The 17933-nt window shown below is 38.3% G+C and overlaps 1 protein-coding gene across 1 annotated transcript in view; it reads right to left on the bottom strand.

Annotated features, from left to right (window-relative positions):
• The window catches only part of RPS6KA5 (ribosomal protein S6 kinase A5), a 179092-nt gene that overhangs the window by 71843 nt on the left and 89316 nt on the right, over positions 1-17933 (bottom strand). Inside the window, exons 4-5 of the mRNA XM_046007694.1 lie at positions 3659-3774; positions 292-399 (exon numbers count right to left, since the gene is read on the bottom strand). Of these exons, the coding sequence (XP_045863650.1) occupies positions 292-399; positions 3659-3774 (224 nt within the window). The remainder of the gene's footprint in view (positions 1-291; positions 400-3658; positions 3775-17933) is intronic.

The raw sequence follows: 17933 nt of genomic DNA, 5'->3' as shown, positions 1-17933 counted from the left end.
GCTTATTTACATTTTTCAGTTATATTTTATAGGGAAAGTTAAATGCATAGTTTTGTTTTAAACTAGGGAATTCTGATATAACCATCAAAGGTTTACTGCAATTCTAACAAGATGGTAATTTTAAGCTAAAAATCTTTATAGTCATTTATGTCAAGATGTTCCTCTAGGCAAACCTGCACAAAAATCCATAATCCATATGGTACTCTCTTGATAAATGCTTATTCTGTAACTCATTTTTTTAATCATTTACATTCTGTTGTTACTAACTTCAAATTAAAATATAATACTCACTTCTTCAGCCACAAACTCCTTACTCAGACCAAAATCTGTCAGCACCACGTGGCCATTAGAATCAAGTAGAATGTTCTCAAGCTTAATGTCACGGTATATAATTCCCAACTGTAAAAACAAACAAACACGCATCTTCAAATAACAATTTCCAAAAAATGAATTAGGAAAGTCTTTATCTACCGTAAAAATAAACCAGAAAAAGGATTCTCCTGTTCAGGATGCTATAATGCCTTAGTCACTGGCTAGGGCCATGTGAATTCATCCATGTCAGGGTTCATCTGCTGGGCTCCCTGCACCTCTCCTGCGTCTTCCTTCTCTGTGTAATGAAGATCCATTCCTGCTGGACCAGCTTCTGTGGAGTCTCTCTGTTGACCACTGTCCACTCTGTTCTTCCTGCTCTATCTTCTGGATGTATTTAATCCTCATTGGAGATGATTTTCTTCAGATAGTTTTAGCCAATTCATGTCTATCACTTCCTAATGGATTCAGAGACCTTCCTGACTAACCAGATCCCACACTGCTCCTGTCTTTGTTTTTATTCCTTTGCTTACCTAAATGTACACTGTACTCATCTAAAAAAGCCTGAGATTTTCTAGGTATTTTCTGCTTGTCTTGATATAACCACACATACACTAGCTGTTTTCACTTTTCATGCGTTTGTCTAGTATGCATATCTGTCTAGTATCTAGTATCTAGTACAGTGTCAAATAGATAAAGACAGACTTGTTGAATAATAGGCTCCTAAACACAAAGGCTGAAGATCATAGGTTAATTTTAGCTGATCAGTAGTTCCAAATAAGTGAAATAAGTCAATTGGATAAAATTTATATATCCTTCCATCTTATTCTGCGTGTAAGTTTTAGAGTAAAAACACTCCAGCTATTTCTTCAGCTAAATAAATCTAAAGAAGTCATACAAGAAGTTCTTGATAGATGTGCATTGCAAATTTCATGTTATGTCAGCCTGAATTAAATGTTTTTAAACTTAGACACACTGCTTTCTATAACACTAAGCATATGAAAAAGCAGATTCATAATAACTTCTTAAAATCGAAACAACAAATTACACAAGGAAAAATGCAAGGCAATTTTCCTCTCAGAACTTCAGTGTTCTACAGGGAAGAAAGGGTGATATCTGCAATTTATTGAACATTTGATTTGCAGCCTTATAAGCATCTAACAATTAGTGTGATTTTTTTTTTAAAAAGAAACTTTGAAAGCAATTTTAGAAATAACTCAGTTACTATCTGTTTTACCTTATCACTTCCAAGTGTGTTCCATTTTTGTCTCTCCCCGAGAAACTCAATGTTAGCAGCTGTAACAAGGTTAGTATTACTGGCATAATATCTCTTATGTTCTATCTCTTTGTATTTATCTTTTTAGGGTAGTAAGAATAAGAGAAACTTAGCTGAGGTCTGATTTGCTATATTACTTTCACTCCATATCAATTACATGTATATCCAATATTCATCATGTTCTCTCCTTCTGTGGTTCTGATTACCCTGTTTTAATAATGACAGATGTTCCTGGATTTTCCTTCAATAAACAGAATTAGTGGAATTAAAGTTTTCATACAAAAAATGAGTTTACCAGCTTACCCATCGGAACTTCATATTTGTTTTGTTTTTACGGGGATTTCCACCACCATTTTTATATCACTAAAACTTACATCAAATACCCCTAAGCATAAAACTCAAAGATATTTTTGGCCCATTCCTGGGCCCAATTTGGTTCATGTATGAAGATGTTCTAACTACTTTATATCCCACAGAGTTACTCACAGGCAAAAGCTGGTCACCACATGACAACTCCACCCAAAGGAATGGGGTGTCTGTCCCCTCACAGCAGGAAGGTGTCAGCTCCCTTCCTGTTTTTCTGTCCTTTCTCTCCAAGCACTGCCGTCCCACCCCCCCATGCCCACCGGGGCCTTTTCTCCCTGCTCCCTTTTGCATTGTTCATCAACTCCTCTTCATTCCTACTCTGACTCCCAGCCCCAGCCTGCCTAGTCTGGCTCTGCTCTGGGCTAGATATCGTCTGTTTCTGACCCCTTCCTTCTCTGCTTGTATCTTCTTGCCATCTTTTCTTACAGCCCCTCCTGTCCTTTGCCTGTCTTGTAATTCCAGTCTCCCTGCCCCTTTTCTTCCCTCTTCTTTGCCTTTTCCCTTCATCTCTCTTCACCCTTGTCTATGCTCCATAATCACCACTCTAATCTCTGTTCATCTCAAATCCAGTGCAGGATCTGAATTCATGACGATGGACAGTGGCTCTACAATGTATCTGTCTCATCCTAATGTAGTGATTCAAGTCACACTGGTCTCGTGGTCTCACATACTTGATGAAAATTATTCGAGTGCTTTCTGAGGAAATACAAAACACACACACATACACACACATACACACACACTTAGTCTACACAGGGACTGCTTCTATAATAATGCTTCCTCATTAAGTTCAAGAAACTTCATTGAAAATTTCTTGGATCCAGATTAATAGTAGGTGAAATAATATATACTTTTTAAAGTTCAAACTAATTTTAATAGAGCTGAAAACAGCACCATAGACATGAGATCCACTTAAAGTTTTTAGCAACTGAGTTCACGCTCCAGGGAGGCACTGGAGGAGGAGGGAGGGAGAGGGTACAAGGGAGGGCCTCAGGGACATAGGCAAAAGAAGAAACAGAGTGGGAGGGGCACCTGGGTGGCTCAGTGGGTTAAGCCGCTGCCTTCGGCTCAGGTCATGATCTCAGGGTCCTGGGATCGAGTCCCACATCGGGCTCTCTGCTCAGCGGAGAGCCTGCTTCCCTTCCTCTCTCTCTGCCTGCCTCTCTGTGATTTCTCTCTGTCAAATAAATAAAATCTTAAAAAAAAAAAAAAAAAAAAAAGAAGAAACAGAGTGGGAGAGTGGGGCTGCTGGGTAGCATGGCAGGTGCTTCTTTCAAATAACTCATATTCTCCAAGCTACTCAGGAAATAGACCCTGCAGACACATAGGCAGAGTTTGCAATGGAGTACGTCACAATTAAGGAAATATATATTATGACTTGTGGTTTCATTTTAAAGGTTATCTTAAGAATGAAAAGCTTTTATTCTAATGATACTTGGTAATGAACATTAGGATTTTTCATGAACAAAACTAAAGAATTGCTCAGGTTCTACCTTTTTAATCTGTATCAAAGGAACTACAAAAAAAAAGTAGATTTGTAAAAAGGGACCTACAGAATTGAGAAAATTAGCAATAATGTGGAAGCGTACTTTCACAATCTCCACGAAGACACTGATGTTTTAAAACATTAGCTCTTTTAGCTCCAGCATTACCTCAATGAACAGATTAAAAAAAAAAAAATGAACTCCCAAAGATTGAGCATCTTACCTTGTGGAGATGTTCGAGGGCAAGCACGATCTCTCCAACATAGATCCGTACCTCGTGCTCTGTGAAACGCTCTCTTTGAGAAAGATGAGTAAAAAGTTCTCCACCATTTATATAATCTAAAAATGAAATATATTTTTTTCTTTCTTTGACTCGTATTCATAAACTTAAGGTAGTTTTTCCTTTTAATCATTTTGGATTAACTAGAAGGCACTGATTTTAATATAATATTTTTGCACAATTCTTTGTGTATAGTATACAGTTTCTACTGGAACATATTACTAAATTTACATAGTAATACAGTTGCATAAGATAATGACTATCCTACACTACAATCAAATGGATTTGCATAGATTATTGCCATTAAATCTATTACATGATCTCTGCATATATTTAAATACATTTTCCCAAACGCAGTGCTTCAGAAACCTCTGCCGTCATCGTATAATACTTAGCTTGCTGTGGAGTACCAAAACATCAGCCACTGCAATAACTAAGATAAAAAATGAATAGAACAAACCAAAACACAAAGAAAAATCCCAGCCTTTCCTTTTTAATTGCTACCAGTCACTATTTCTAAGCATTTTCTAGAATTTTCTATGCACCCTTTCAAAAATGTGTACTAGGTAGCAAGTACCCTTATTGACCCACGTAGCCCTAAAGGAAAAGTGGCACAATGTGACTGAGTCAAACATCTGAAACTGAAATATTCCCATTTTCCTCTCAGTTTGCCCTATTTATCCCAAGGGGAATAACGAGAGACAAAACAGGCTACAGTGAAGAGCACCTAGGTGGCTCAGTCAGTTGGGTATCAGACTCTTGGTTTTGGCTCAGGTCATGATCTTGGGGTTGTGGGATCAAGCCCCACATCGGGCCCCATGCTCAGTAGGTTATCTGCTAGAGATTCTCTCCCTCTCCCTCTGCTCCTCCCCCCACTTGCATACTCTCTCTCACATAAATAATCTTAAAAAAAAAAAGTGAGAAATACAAGAGGGAGCTGAATAGTAATAAAAGCAATAACATAATAGGGTTCATAATTAGCTCTAACAAGATAATTATTGATAAACTGATAGTTTCATTAGAAACTAACCACTGAAACCTTAGCACACAGTGTAGACCCTGAAAACAGCCACAGATGTAGTTTAAAGCTTTCCTCCTAAAAACCTGAAAAGCATGTATCCCAAGAATATTCATTTGTCAAGTTCAGCAGTTTGAAAAAAGAACAAAGCAAAAGCTTCATAAACTTGCAAATTTGTTTCGTCTTGTCTGTTTAACTTTAAATTCCCCAAAGCAGATGCAACAGAATGAAAGAACTCTAATAGCTGGTTGCTTTGCAATGTATTTTACGAAGCGTATGCCAGTAAAAAGCATTGCCCCCTCTAAGGCTTCTGTATTTTGCTAAGAGGTTTTAATTATATCTTAACACAAAGCTAATTATTAAAAAGGTGTAAAGGAACACAGCATTCCTGCCAACTAACAATGAATTTTTTCTACCTTTAAGTAGTTATTTGCTTAAATCTCATGCTGATGTTTATGCATAAATGGTTTCCACAGTTAGTCATGACACAGAAATAGACACCCACAGGTCAGCTGAGCAACTGACAAACTCCTACCCATCCTTGTATGCCCTATACAATTTTCTCATCTTCAATAACCACTCCAGCAGAGTTGGTCACTTCCTTTTTTGCTAGCCACTGTATTTACTAAAGACTTCTACCACTGCAATTATCTCGCTGTACTGAAAATGTTTATTTGCACAGTTGCTATCTCTGCTACACTCTGAGCTTTTTAAAGTCTGAATCAATGTATTCACCTCTATAAACACAGTAGCCACATACAGTGAGCACTCAATAGATAATTAATTAAACACAAATTCTTTACAGTGGAATAAATATTAAATAGACTTGAAAAAAATCACCCTGAAACTCAAAGGCAAGTGTGTTGTAAAAAGAATCCCATGTACTCTTCTCTTTAGGGCACCTGGATATAGTCCACAGGACCTGGCCTTGGTAATTCACAGACCTGGATTAGACAATGGGTTCACTGTGTCCTGCCTTGAGCAAATGAAGCCTTTCAGCTGCAGCTGTTTGTCCAGACAATGGCAATAATAACTACTGTGGATTGTTGTTGCTTGGAACATAGACAGTGGCTTATTTTCCATTTACTGGGAAGACAGAAAAAGGAACTACAAATCTAAGAAAACAAACCTAAAACAACATCAAGTAACCTAATTCCTACTTTTGGAATAGACCTTCACCAAAGGTGAAGACATGACTTGCATAAAATAAACATGTTTTATTGGTAGGTATGTGGCTGCATACTTCACAAGGTCAACAGCCAACTCTATCCAGCGGTTAGGTATTCACAGCTGTAAAGCAGATACGGAAGCTGCAAAGGCAGCTTCTATAATGGCAGGAGCTGTGGTACACCTGACATGCCCTTATGGGGCAGTTACTCTACATCAGTGGCTGGGATATGAGGTCAGTGGGAATTTCTATAAGGTAACTTTTTGGTACTCTCAGTCATTATAACTTTAGTTCTGTTCATTGTGTAGTAGTGTCTCATTATGGTTTTAATTTGCATTTTCCTGATCAATAATGATATTCAGTATCTTTCCATGGCTTATTAGACATTTTTATAGCTTCTTTAGTGAAATGTCTATTAAAGTTTTTTTTGCCTCTTTTGATTTTCTTTCTTATGTGAAATATGATTCACATACCATGAAATTCACCTATCTGAAGCATAAAAATCAATGGTTTCTAGTATATTCAGAGTTATGCAACAATCACATTGAATTTTAAAACATTTTACCACTCCATCCTCCCAGAAATCCTAATTTATGTTTTTTTTTCTTTAGTTGCTTGAGCTCTTATTATCATATTTAAGAAACCATTGCCATAACCAAGGTCACAAAGATTTACCCCTGTCCTCCTCTAAGAAAGTTATAGTTTTAGCTCTTTTCATCTCTGATCCATTTTGAATTAATTCTGTAAATGAGGTGAGGTATGGGTGCAACTGGAAACAAGCCCATATGAAATTGGCTATCCAGTTGTCCCAGTGCCATTAATTAAAAAGCCTATTCCTTCCTCACTGGCATCTTTGTTGAAAGATCAATTGACTGTAAACGGACTGTGAGGGTTTATTTCTGGACACTCAGTTCCATTTTCCTTATTTATATGTCCCTCTTTATTCCAGTGCTGCACTTTGATTACTGTAGCTTTGTAGTGTATTTTAAAAGTGGCCAAGTGCTGAGTCTTACCAAACTCAATTCTTCTTTATCAAAATTGTTATATAGCTATTCTAAGGTTCCTTGACCTCCCTATGAATTTTAGGATCACTTTGTCAATTTCTACAAAGAAATAAGCTAGAATTTGAGAGAGGTTGTGTTGAATCTGGATCAGTTTGGGGAGTACTGCCACCTTAAGAATAGTATTCCTTTTGACCCATGAACATGAGACCTTTTTATTTATTGAGGTCTCTTTCACTTCCTTCAACAACATTTTGTAGTTTTCAGAGTGTCAGGTTTGCACTTATTTAATGTTAAATTTATTCCTAAGTGTTTATATTGTAATGTAAATAGAACTGTTTTCTAAACTTCATTTTCAGATTTTCAGTGGTGTGCAGAATTTGTATATTGGTCATACAAATGACCTCAGCTGCCTTCTGCAACTATGCTGAACTTGTTCATTTGTTGGAATAGCTTTTTAGTGGATTCCTTGGGATTTTCTGTTTACAAGATCATGTCATCTATAAACACAGATTTTATCCTTCTCTTTTAGAGTGAAGGTCTTTTATGTTCTTTTCTTGCCTACAGTGTTGAATAAAGGGGTGAAAGTGGATATTCTTGCCTATGTTTCTGATTTTAGGGGGAAAGAAAAGCTCTTGATTTCTAGGCTCCTGATTTTTCAGTAAGTTCACTACTCCTTCTTTTTTGAGTGTTTTTATCATGAAAAAGTGTTTAATTTGGTTAAATGTTTTTTCTATGTCTACCAAGATGATAATATGGTTTTTTTCCCTTATTCGTGACTGATTTCACTTGCCCTTGCATTCCTGGGATAAATCCCAGTTAGCCACGGTATACGATCTCTTTAATTTGTGTGCCAGATTCAGTCTGAGAGTATTTTGTTGAGGATTTTTGTGTTTTTATTCATAAGAGATATTGGTCTATAGTTTTTTTGTTTTATCTTGATATTTTTGTCTGCTTTGGGCATTGAGATAATACTGGCCTCAAAAAATTAGTTGGGAAGTGTTTCTTCCTCTTCTATGTTTTGGACATTTGTGAAGACTTGTATTAATTCCTCTTTATTTTTAATTTTAATTTTTTCCCCAGTGTTCCAAAATTCATTGTTTATGCACTTAATTCCTCTTTAAATGTTTGGTAGCATTCGTTACGGAAACCATCTGGGTCTGGACTTTTTCAGTGTGGTTAGTTTATTACTACTGTCACTCCTCCTCCTCCTGCAATCTCCTTACTTGTTAAAGGTCTATTCTGATGTTGTATTTCCTCCAGTTGATTAGTTTGTGCCTTCTAGGAATTTATTTAATCTAAGTTACCTAATTTTTGGCATACATTTGTCCATGGTTTTCTTATATGACCTTTTTAAATTCTGTCATCAGTATTAATGTCCCTTCTTCTATTCCTAATTTTACTAATTTGAGTCTTCTTCCATTTTCCTTGGTCAGTCTAACTAAAGGTGTGTCAACTTTGTTTATCTTTTCTTTTTTTTTTTTTTTAAAGATTTTTATTTATTTATTTGACAGAGAAAGATCACAAGCAGGCAGAGAGGCAGGCTCCCTGCCGAGCAGAGAGCCCGATGCGGGACTCGATCCCAGGACCCTGAGATCATGACCTGAGCCGAAGGCAGCGGCTTAACCCACTGAGCCACCCAGGCGCCCAACTTTGTTTATCTTTTCAACGAATTATCTTTTGGTTTCATTCATCTTATTATTTGCACATTCTCTATTTGATTAATTTCTGGTCCAATCTTCATTATTTTCCTTGTATCTGCTTGCTTTGGGGTTAGTTGGCTCTTCTTTTTCCCCTGCCTTAAAGTGGAAGATTAAGTTACTGATCTGAGTTCTTTTCAAAATTGTTTACTTCTTAAAAAGAAATAGTTCTTTCTCTTTAAATTTAGACGATTCAGCTATACATTTCCCACTGAGCACTGCTTTAGCTGCATGTCACAAGACTCTCTCATGTTGAAGTATTTCCTGATTTCTCTTTGACACATTGGTTATATAAGAGTATGTTATTATATTTCACAGTTGTGGTTATCCCAAATAGCTTTCTGTTACTGGTTTTGAATTTTATCACATCATGGTCAGAGAACAAGAGAACATACTTTGTATGATTTTAATCTTTTTTAACTTATTGAGGTTTTTTTTTTTTTAACAGCCTAGCATATGGTCTATCCTAAAGAATGTTCCTTGTGTATTTGAGAAAAATATGTATTCAGCTGTGTTGTTTGGAGAGAGTTCTACAGATATCTGTTATATCTAGGTGGTTTATCTTCTATTTCTTTGCTTCTCTTTTGCCTAGTTAATCTTATACATTATTGAAAGTGGAGTATTATTGTTGACTTGTCTATTTCTCCCTTTATTTCTGTCAATTTTCCTTCATGGATATTGGATCTATGTTGTTAAGTGCATATTTGTTTATAATTATTATGCCTTTCTGATGAATTGGTCCTTTTATCATTATGAAGTATCCCGTTTTAATCTCTAGTAACATTTTTTTGTTGTTGTTTTTAAGTCTATTTGTCTGATATTAGTAAGCCACTCCTGCTTTCTTGTGGTTGCTGTTTGTGTGATTTATCTTTTTCCATCTTTCTTCTTTAACCTATTTGTGTCTTTGAATCTACACTGTATCTCCTATAAACAGCATACGCTGAATCTTTTCCCCCCATCTGACAAGGTCTACCTTTTGATTATATGGTCTAGTCTATTTATATTTAATGTTATTATTGGTATAGCTGGATTTCTGCCTGCTTTTTTTCCTTTTTTGTTTCCTATATATTTTATATAGTTTTTTTCTCTATTCCTCCTTTACTACTTTCTATTTCACTAAGTGAATATTCTCTAGTATGATATTTTACTTCCTTCAACGAATTTCACTTTTTTTTTTCTTAGTTATTAGTGGTTGGTCTATGGCTTACTATATGCACATTAACATAAAAAACAGCTTCAGAGGCACCTGGGTGGCTCAGTGGGTTAGAGCCTCTGCCTTCGGCTCAGGTCATGATCCCAGGGTCCTGGGATCAAGCCCCACATCGGGGTCTGAGTCCCACATCAGGGTCTCTGCTCAGCAGGGAGACTGCTTCTCCTCTCTCTCTACCTGCCTCTTTGCCTACTTGTGATCTCTGTCTGTCAAATAAAGAAATAAATAAACAAAATCTTTTAAAAAAGAACATCAGATTTATATCAATTTAATTTCAGTTATATATATATATATATATATACACCTTACTCCCATACAGCTCATTCTCTCTCCCTTTTATGCTATTATTGTTATATACAGTACAACGTGTTACAAAACCACCAATATGTATTATTTTAGACATTTTATGTCTTTCAAAGAAGCTGAGAGGAGAACAAGTATATATTTACAATTAGCATATTAGCCTTCTTATTTATATTTTTGGTTGTCTTCTTTTTCTTGTAGATTTAAGTTATCTGATTCCAACTTCCTACCCCTACCAGAGGCTTGTTTTTATTTTTTTTCTTTCTTTATTAAATAATTTGGATATTCTAGTATGGCCTGTTTTATCTGTAAGAAATCTCTGACACGCTCCTGGAGGGCACAACCTTGGGCATTCACACATGGTTTGGCAGGGCTCTTTTTTACTTCCTTTTCCTGATCTGTTAAGCTGTCTGCCTCTGTTGGTATTACACCTAGTTGTTAGGCTCCACTAATTGCTGGTTGAATGATCTATTGTTTTCAATAATGCCCCGGGGCATAAAGTACTTCACAGTCTGATTCAATAAATTCAGGCTCCTTTGTAGGATTAGTTTTTGAGGCCAGTGTTTGAGATCTGTTTGGAATCCAAGAGTGTTCTTCATAATTGATTATTTCCTTCCTACTCTTTGGTACTCCAACAGTTTACTTTGTTGCTCTAATGGAGCTACCAAGCCTCCTTTTAATTGCTTACCACCAAAATCTCCATCCCCCCCCTCCCCCTTAAAAGCATCCTTAGGCTTGAACTTCCCACATACTTTACTTCAAATAAAGTCAGTTCTTTTGATAAGAACTTCAGAGCTCTGTGCTTATGAACTACCTCTCCCTTTGGGGAAATCTCCAATCCACTGTTCTGGAGCTGGGGGTGAAGACAGTGGCCCACTTCTCTCAGAGTGACACCCCTGCTTTATTAACATGGTGCTGCATGAAGTTACTAGTCTCTGGCGTCCTCAGTTTGCCTCTACCAGCATAGAACCTTCACCCTACAAATGAAGTGGGGTAAGGGCATCAGAACTCTGGATTCCCAATCTTCCAAGCCTGGAACAGATCTTCTGCCCTATGAGTTGGGGGTGGGCAGAGGAAGGGAGCTCCCAACCTCTCAGGCACATTTGCCAGGAATCTATCCTCTGTAACACACAGAGCTGGGTGAATGAGAAATGCTGGTGTCCTGCATGAGAAACTGTATCCCTTAACTGGGAGCTGAGGGGAGAGAAGGCCCCAACTTCTTGGCCACACCCACCCATATGGAGCTTCTGTCATACAGTATGGGGAAGGGCAGAAGATCATGGCCCAAGAGCTACCCACTTTTGCTGTTCTTACTGACATTTAGATTTTCTTGAATAAATGTTTCTTCAATTGCTGAATGCCCACCCACAGGTCAACGACCAGAGATTTAAAAATTTTTTTAAAAATAACTCTTACTAGTTATGTTTGTTTTCCTGGAAAGCGGGTCCATGCATCTCCTCACATTACCATTGAAGGAGCAAGCTCTCTTTTTTTTTAAATTATTGTTTAAACCATTCTTGTATATTTTGGATACAAGTTCTTTGTCAAGTACATGTATGGCAAATATTATCTCTGACTGAGTGTCTTAACTATGATTTTTCTTAAAAAGCGTCTCTTGAAAATAGGCAGAAGACATGAACAGACATTTCTGCAAAGAAGACATCCAAATGGCCAACAGACGTGAAAAAGTGCTCAACATCACTCAGCATCAGGGAAATGCAAATGAAAACCACAGTGAGATACCACCTCACACCAGACAGAATGGCTAAAATTAACAAGTCAGGAAATGATAGGTGTTGGCGAAGAGGTGGAGAAAGGGGAGCCCTCCTACACTGTTGGAGGGAATGAGAGATGGTGCAGCTAGTCTGGAAAACAGCTGGAGGTTCCTCAAAAAGTTGAAAATAGGGGTGCCTGGGTGGCTCAGTGGGTTTAGCCTCTGCTTTCTGCTTGGGTCCTGATCTCGAGGTTCTGGGTTACCATAAGAGACTCTTAATCTCAGGAAACAAACTGAGGGTTGCTGGAGGGGAGGGGGGTGGGAGGGTTGTGGTGGCTGGGTGATGGACATTGGGGAGGGTATGTGCTATGGTGAGTGCTGTGAATTGTGTAAGACAGATGAATCACAGACCTGTACCCCTGAAACAAATCATACATTATACGTTAATTTAAAGAAGTATCTTTGAGCAGAAAATGTTTAATTTTTTTAAATTCAGCTTTCTCCTCTTCTTCCTCTTGTTCCTCCTTCTCCTATTTCTTCGCATCCTGCTCCCATCCTCCTCGTTTCAGTTAGTGTTTTGAGAAGTCTTCGCCTATTCTAGTTTGAAAGATTATTCTCCTGTGATTTCTTGTAAAGGCTTTATGTGCTTAATTTTTATGTTTAGGGTCTGTTTCAAATTAATATTTGTGCACAAAACAAAACAGGGTTGAGATTCACTTTCTCCCACACAGCCACCCAGCTGTTCTAGCACCACCATTACTTCTTTACCACTGAATTGCTTTGTCAGGTTTGCCAAAAATCAAAAGGCTACAGAAGTGGGTCTATTTCTGGAGTCCCTGCTCTATTCCACTGATCTATACATTGCAGGCCATACTACCTTGATTACCATGACTTTAGAGTCAGTTTTAAATCAAGACATTTAAGCCTTATGTATTCTTTCTTCTTTAAGACTAAATGGCCTATTCTAGTTCCTTTGGTTTTGCATAAGAAGTTGAGTCAGTTTGTTGATCTCTACCCAAAAAAGCCTGCTTGGATTTTGATTTGGACAGTTTTGCATCTATAGTTAATTTAGGGAGAAATGACATGTTAACAATAATGAGTGTTCCTACCCGTGACTATGATGTAGCTCTCTATTAACTAGGTTTTCTTTAATTTCTCTCAGCAGTATTTAGTTTACAGAGTAAATTTATTCCCAAATATTTTAGGTTTAAGAAAATTATACTGTTAAGAATATTCTAAAATTTCATTTTCCAGTTGTTTGATGCTAGTATATAGAAATACAATTGCTTTTTGTCATTTAATTTTGAAATAACTACAAATTTAAAGAAATGTTTTAAATATAGTATATAAAACTTTTTCCATGAACCATCTAAGTACTTTGCCAACTTGATATCCCAACACTCATGTGCATACTTGCATTTGCATTTCATGCCACAACCTATCATTTAAAAAAAGTCAGGACATTAACCTGAACATTCTGTTACCACCTAATCCTCAATCCTAACTTCATGCTTCCTTAGTTGTTCCCAAAATATTATAGCAAAATGTTCCAGTTCAGAATCAAATGCTAACTTTAGTCATCTATTTTCTTTAGTTTGGAATAGTTCCTCAGTCTTCCCTTGACTCTTTTAAAAATTACAAGCTTCATATTTCGTACACTGTCCCACAACCTGAGTTTTTCTGCTGTGCCTGCTGGTAACAGTCAGGTGTGCATCACTGCGAAAAACATCATGGAAATGACAATGCTCTTGCTGCATCATCTCAGGTGGGGCGTGATTTCAATTCATCCTAACAATAATGATTTTCACTTTGATCATCTGATGAAGACAATGTCTCCTAGGCTTCTCTACCATGAAGTTACCTATTTCACCTCTGTAATTAGTAAGTGATTTTGGAGAGGTACTTTGAAGCCAGGTAATTATTCCAACCCACATCATTTAATTTATATCTGAAGGGACTCACAGGTTTATTTAATTCAAGGGGTTAAAATTCACTATCATCATTTACTTTTTGATTCTGGGAGTGCGGTTCTTACTCTTATGGCACAGCTCTTCTAGAATTCTGATGAAAGTCTTCTGGAGTTTACCAAGTCCCTGTGCCTTGGGAGAAATTTAACTTTAAACTGTCTGTGAGGTCGGAGTTACCAAAATCTTTATTCAGCTTTCAGCCTTCCAGCTCCTGTCTGGGCCACTGAAATTCTCACCCCATGCAACTGTGCTGAGAAGTCAGTCCACACACACAGATTTCTGAACTGCCTCACCCATGGTTCCCTTCTTGGCAGGGTGCCTCCTCTACAATTTACAGCCACTCTGTTGGCCCCAAACGCCAACTTCTGACTCTTTGGCCTTGTAAGACTACCCCTTCTGGACTACATTTTGACTTCTTATTTTATACATCCTTGGAAAGAAGTATCTTTGGTGTTTAAGAACACAGGTCTTGAGTATTAGAAAATCCAAAAATCCTAGCTATACCGTTCATCAATTACGTGACTTTGAGCAAGTTGTTTAATCTCTTTGAATCGAAAACTGTATTTATAAAAAGATGAACAATATATTTTCCTACAGTTTGTTCGTTTCATTCAACAGACTTCGAGACCTTATTATGTATCAATCACTTTTCTAGATACTGCACATACATACTGAACTAGGCAGATAATAATCTCACCCTAATGAAGGCTGCATTCCATTGGGAAGAGAGAAACATAAGTAAATTAGATACCAGGAATACTTTGGAAGATGATGATTACTATGGAAAAAGTAACACAGACAAAGGCAGATAGGAAATGCCAGGATAGAGATGAGGACTGCATTTTAATACATGTGGTCAGTGTGTGTCTCACCAAGGTGACTTTTGAGCAAAGAATTTAAGAAAGTGGAGACATGAACTAAGCAGATATTTGGGGAAAGACTGTTTCTGGCAGAAGTATCAACGAGTGCAAAGACCCTTGGGCAGAAGAGGGCCGAAGAGGGCCTGGTGTATCTAAGCATCAGGAAGGAAGTAACATGGCTAGAACACAGTAAATGAGGAAAAAGTAGAAGGAGGGACATGGTCCCAGAAGTCACTGAGTTAGCAGTGAGGGGAAGCTCCTACAAGGTCTTGGACACCATTACTGGGGTTCCTCTGTATGCTACATACACTGCACAGTGTACTGTGATCTAAGTGGCCTCTGGAGCTGAGCTGACCATTGGCCATTGGCAGGATCTCATTTTTCCTCCAAATGAGATGGGAAGCTTTGAGAGGATTCTGAGTAGAACAGTGGTATGGTAAGACTTGCACTTTACAAGGATCAATGGCTCTAGCTGCCGATCTGCAAAGAGCAAGAGTGGAAATAAGGACACCACATGCAACAGAAGGTGAGTGAGGATGGTGGCTAGGAGGAAGGTGAGAGCGGCGGCGGGGGTACGGATCCGCTCCCAACTAAGCACTAGAGGAGATGGAGCTGGTGTTATGTGAGACGGGGAAGGCTGCTGGAAAAACAGGTTTGGAGAGGATGGTCCAGAGTTTGCTTCTGGCTATGAGGAGTACACCATGTCTGACAAACAATAAAAGCTCAATAAATGGTAGTTACCATTATCATCATCATCACCCTTGATTCTACCTCCTGAGACCATTAAGAGGTACAGAAAAGCCCTTCTGGAACCCTCTGAGGAAGAAGAATTCTTATGAATGATTTAGGGCATGAAGAGGTGGTTCCACGAACCATCCTGAAAGTGCTTCATGTAAATTCCTTGAAATTATGTGCACTTGTTTTCAGGCATATGTAAGAATCTGTGCGTTCTCCTGAGAGGAGAGGGTCCACAGCTTTACCAGATTCTCCAGGGAGCTGTAAGCCAAAAGAAAAGTTTAAGGAACATCACCCCTAAAAATGGCATTATAAGTTGGTACAGAAAAGTTTCCATGAGTTTATTTACAAGCAAACCAATGAGTGCTGGCTGCCAGCACCCGGGAACCAGTCAAGAGTGGTGTCCTGCAGCTCGCCAGCACTTTATCGTTCCAGCGTGCACGCCCAGTTCTTGCCTCTCCGGGGCACCGAGCTCATTTCCCACTGACTGTTCCCCTTGCCTGTCATCACTGTCCTGGGGCTGATTTGCATTTGGAATTGGACTGGTGAGGTTCAGAGCTTTAAAAAGTGAAGTGGAGCAAGGGGTTTTCATTTTCAACAAGATCTCTGACTCCTGAGGTTGTGCTGGGACTGCGTTTCTGGTGTCTTAACACCCGTGTGTTTATCAAGAGCTCTAGCAACTCTACCAGGGCAAGGCTGGGCTTGGCTTGCCCTAAGGAAAAATAACCTAGCCAGTCAGGCAGCGAGACAACAATAAAACAAAATTTAGAAAAGACCATAGGGATATTGCTAAATATGAGCTGAATTATAAAATTTGTACTCTTTTGAATGAGAACACCAGACTCAGGAATGCGGGCAGATTCTGGGACAGTTAGTAATGGGATGGACGTGGTTGGTGACATTGTGAAAACTCAGATCCTTACAGACATTTGAAAGGAACAATCTTCTCTGCTTTGTAATTCAAGGAACCCTCGTCCCACCCCATCCCTTTCCTATTCATCAATAAATTGCATTTCTTCATGTAAAGGTCTTACTAAAAAGCTCAGCCTGAATAAAGCCCCTGAGTGGGGACTGTCCAGTACTAGAATTATTTCAGATCTACTCAGCCTGGTGAGTTCTTGGTCCATGCCAACTCGTCTACCGAGTAATAACTTTTCTATACAAATAACAAATTCATTAGATTTCTGGAAATTAGATTTCTTAAGGTTCTGCCAATTTCTTTGTAAGCATGAAGTCTGGGTTTTTGTTTTTGTTTTAAGCCAATACTGACTGTTTTTATTCACTTTACGACAGGGAAACTGTCAGAAACAGCAAGAGAATGTTCTGTTTTTACTGATACTCCTGAGTCTTTTTTGTCTCTCTGGACGTATGACAAAAATGGACCAAGCAGCGTTGACTCATGGACATTCCTGGCTCCTGTTGTCTGTATTCACGCAGCATCTCAATAACCCCTAAGTCAAGAAGCAGGAAAGGGCTACTGACAGGTGGGACTTCAGTGACATAAAACAGGGTTTTGGCTTCTCTCCTTTAAAATTCGTATCTTAACACAGCCTGCTACTTTTGAGACCAGAGAAGTAATAACCAGGGATACTGGGTACCTTCTAACTGCCTGTTCCACTTAGATATGGCAATGAATTTGACCTTCATAAACAGTGCTCTTCGGTACTATTCTAATAGTTTAGGAGAAAACAGGTACTCTCTAGAGGATAGTGAAGCTAAACAAATTATCCAGAGTTGCATATCCGGTAAGTAGGAGAACAGGGATTATGAACATGGGCAGTCTGACTCCAAAGTCATATTAGAACTACCATATTAGAACTGCACTTTACCCCCCCTCCCCAAATATGGTTTTACTCTCTCTTACAGAGCAGCCTCAACATGCAGTTGGTCTTGCCAATTACTGTCCAAGAAACTGCGTTAAGATCTACTATTCTGTCCTTCAAATATGTAAATGGATTAGAGCTAATAATTGTGTATATTTGGTCATATAATTTTGCTAGCTTACATGTATTTTATAATTAAGTTTTGGAGGACTCACTGGAATGTCACAATCCTCAAAAGCAGACATTCTAGGGGGCTATACTTACATTTTTTTAAAAAAGATTTTATTTGAGAGAGAGAAAGAGAGAATGAGCAGGGGAAGGGGCACAGGGAGAACGAGAGCTGAGCAAGGAGGCTGACTTAGGGCTTGATTCCCAGGACCCCAAGATCATAACCTGAGCCGAAGGCAAATGCTTAACCCACTGAACCACTGAGGTGCCCCTGAGGTGTTTTTTCATTTTTTTTTAAAGTGGGTTTAGTAAACAATGAGTTTCAAACTTTTCTGAGACTGTGCCAAGCTAAAATTATCACTGACACATTTATGGCACATAACTTAAGAGACTAAATTTATATCTTGCAGGAATGGAACCTGGGCTGTTTTCCTTAAAAAAATAAAAAATCATACTTGGCCTTGCCTGCAGGAATACCCCCAGTCTTGTGGAAGGCACCTTAATTCTTCCTAAGAGGTCATCACCTTGGCCCACCTGCCTGTTAAAGCAGA

The sequence above is a fragment of the Meles meles genome, chromosome 6 (genome assembly GCF_922984935.1).
Source record: "Meles meles chromosome 6, mMelMel3.1 paternal haplotype, whole genome shotgun sequence".
In the NCBI taxonomy this organism is placed as follows: Eukaryota; Metazoa; Chordata; class Mammalia; order Carnivora; family Mustelidae; genus Meles; species Meles meles.
This window is presented reverse-complemented; position numbering and strand designations above follow the sequence as displayed.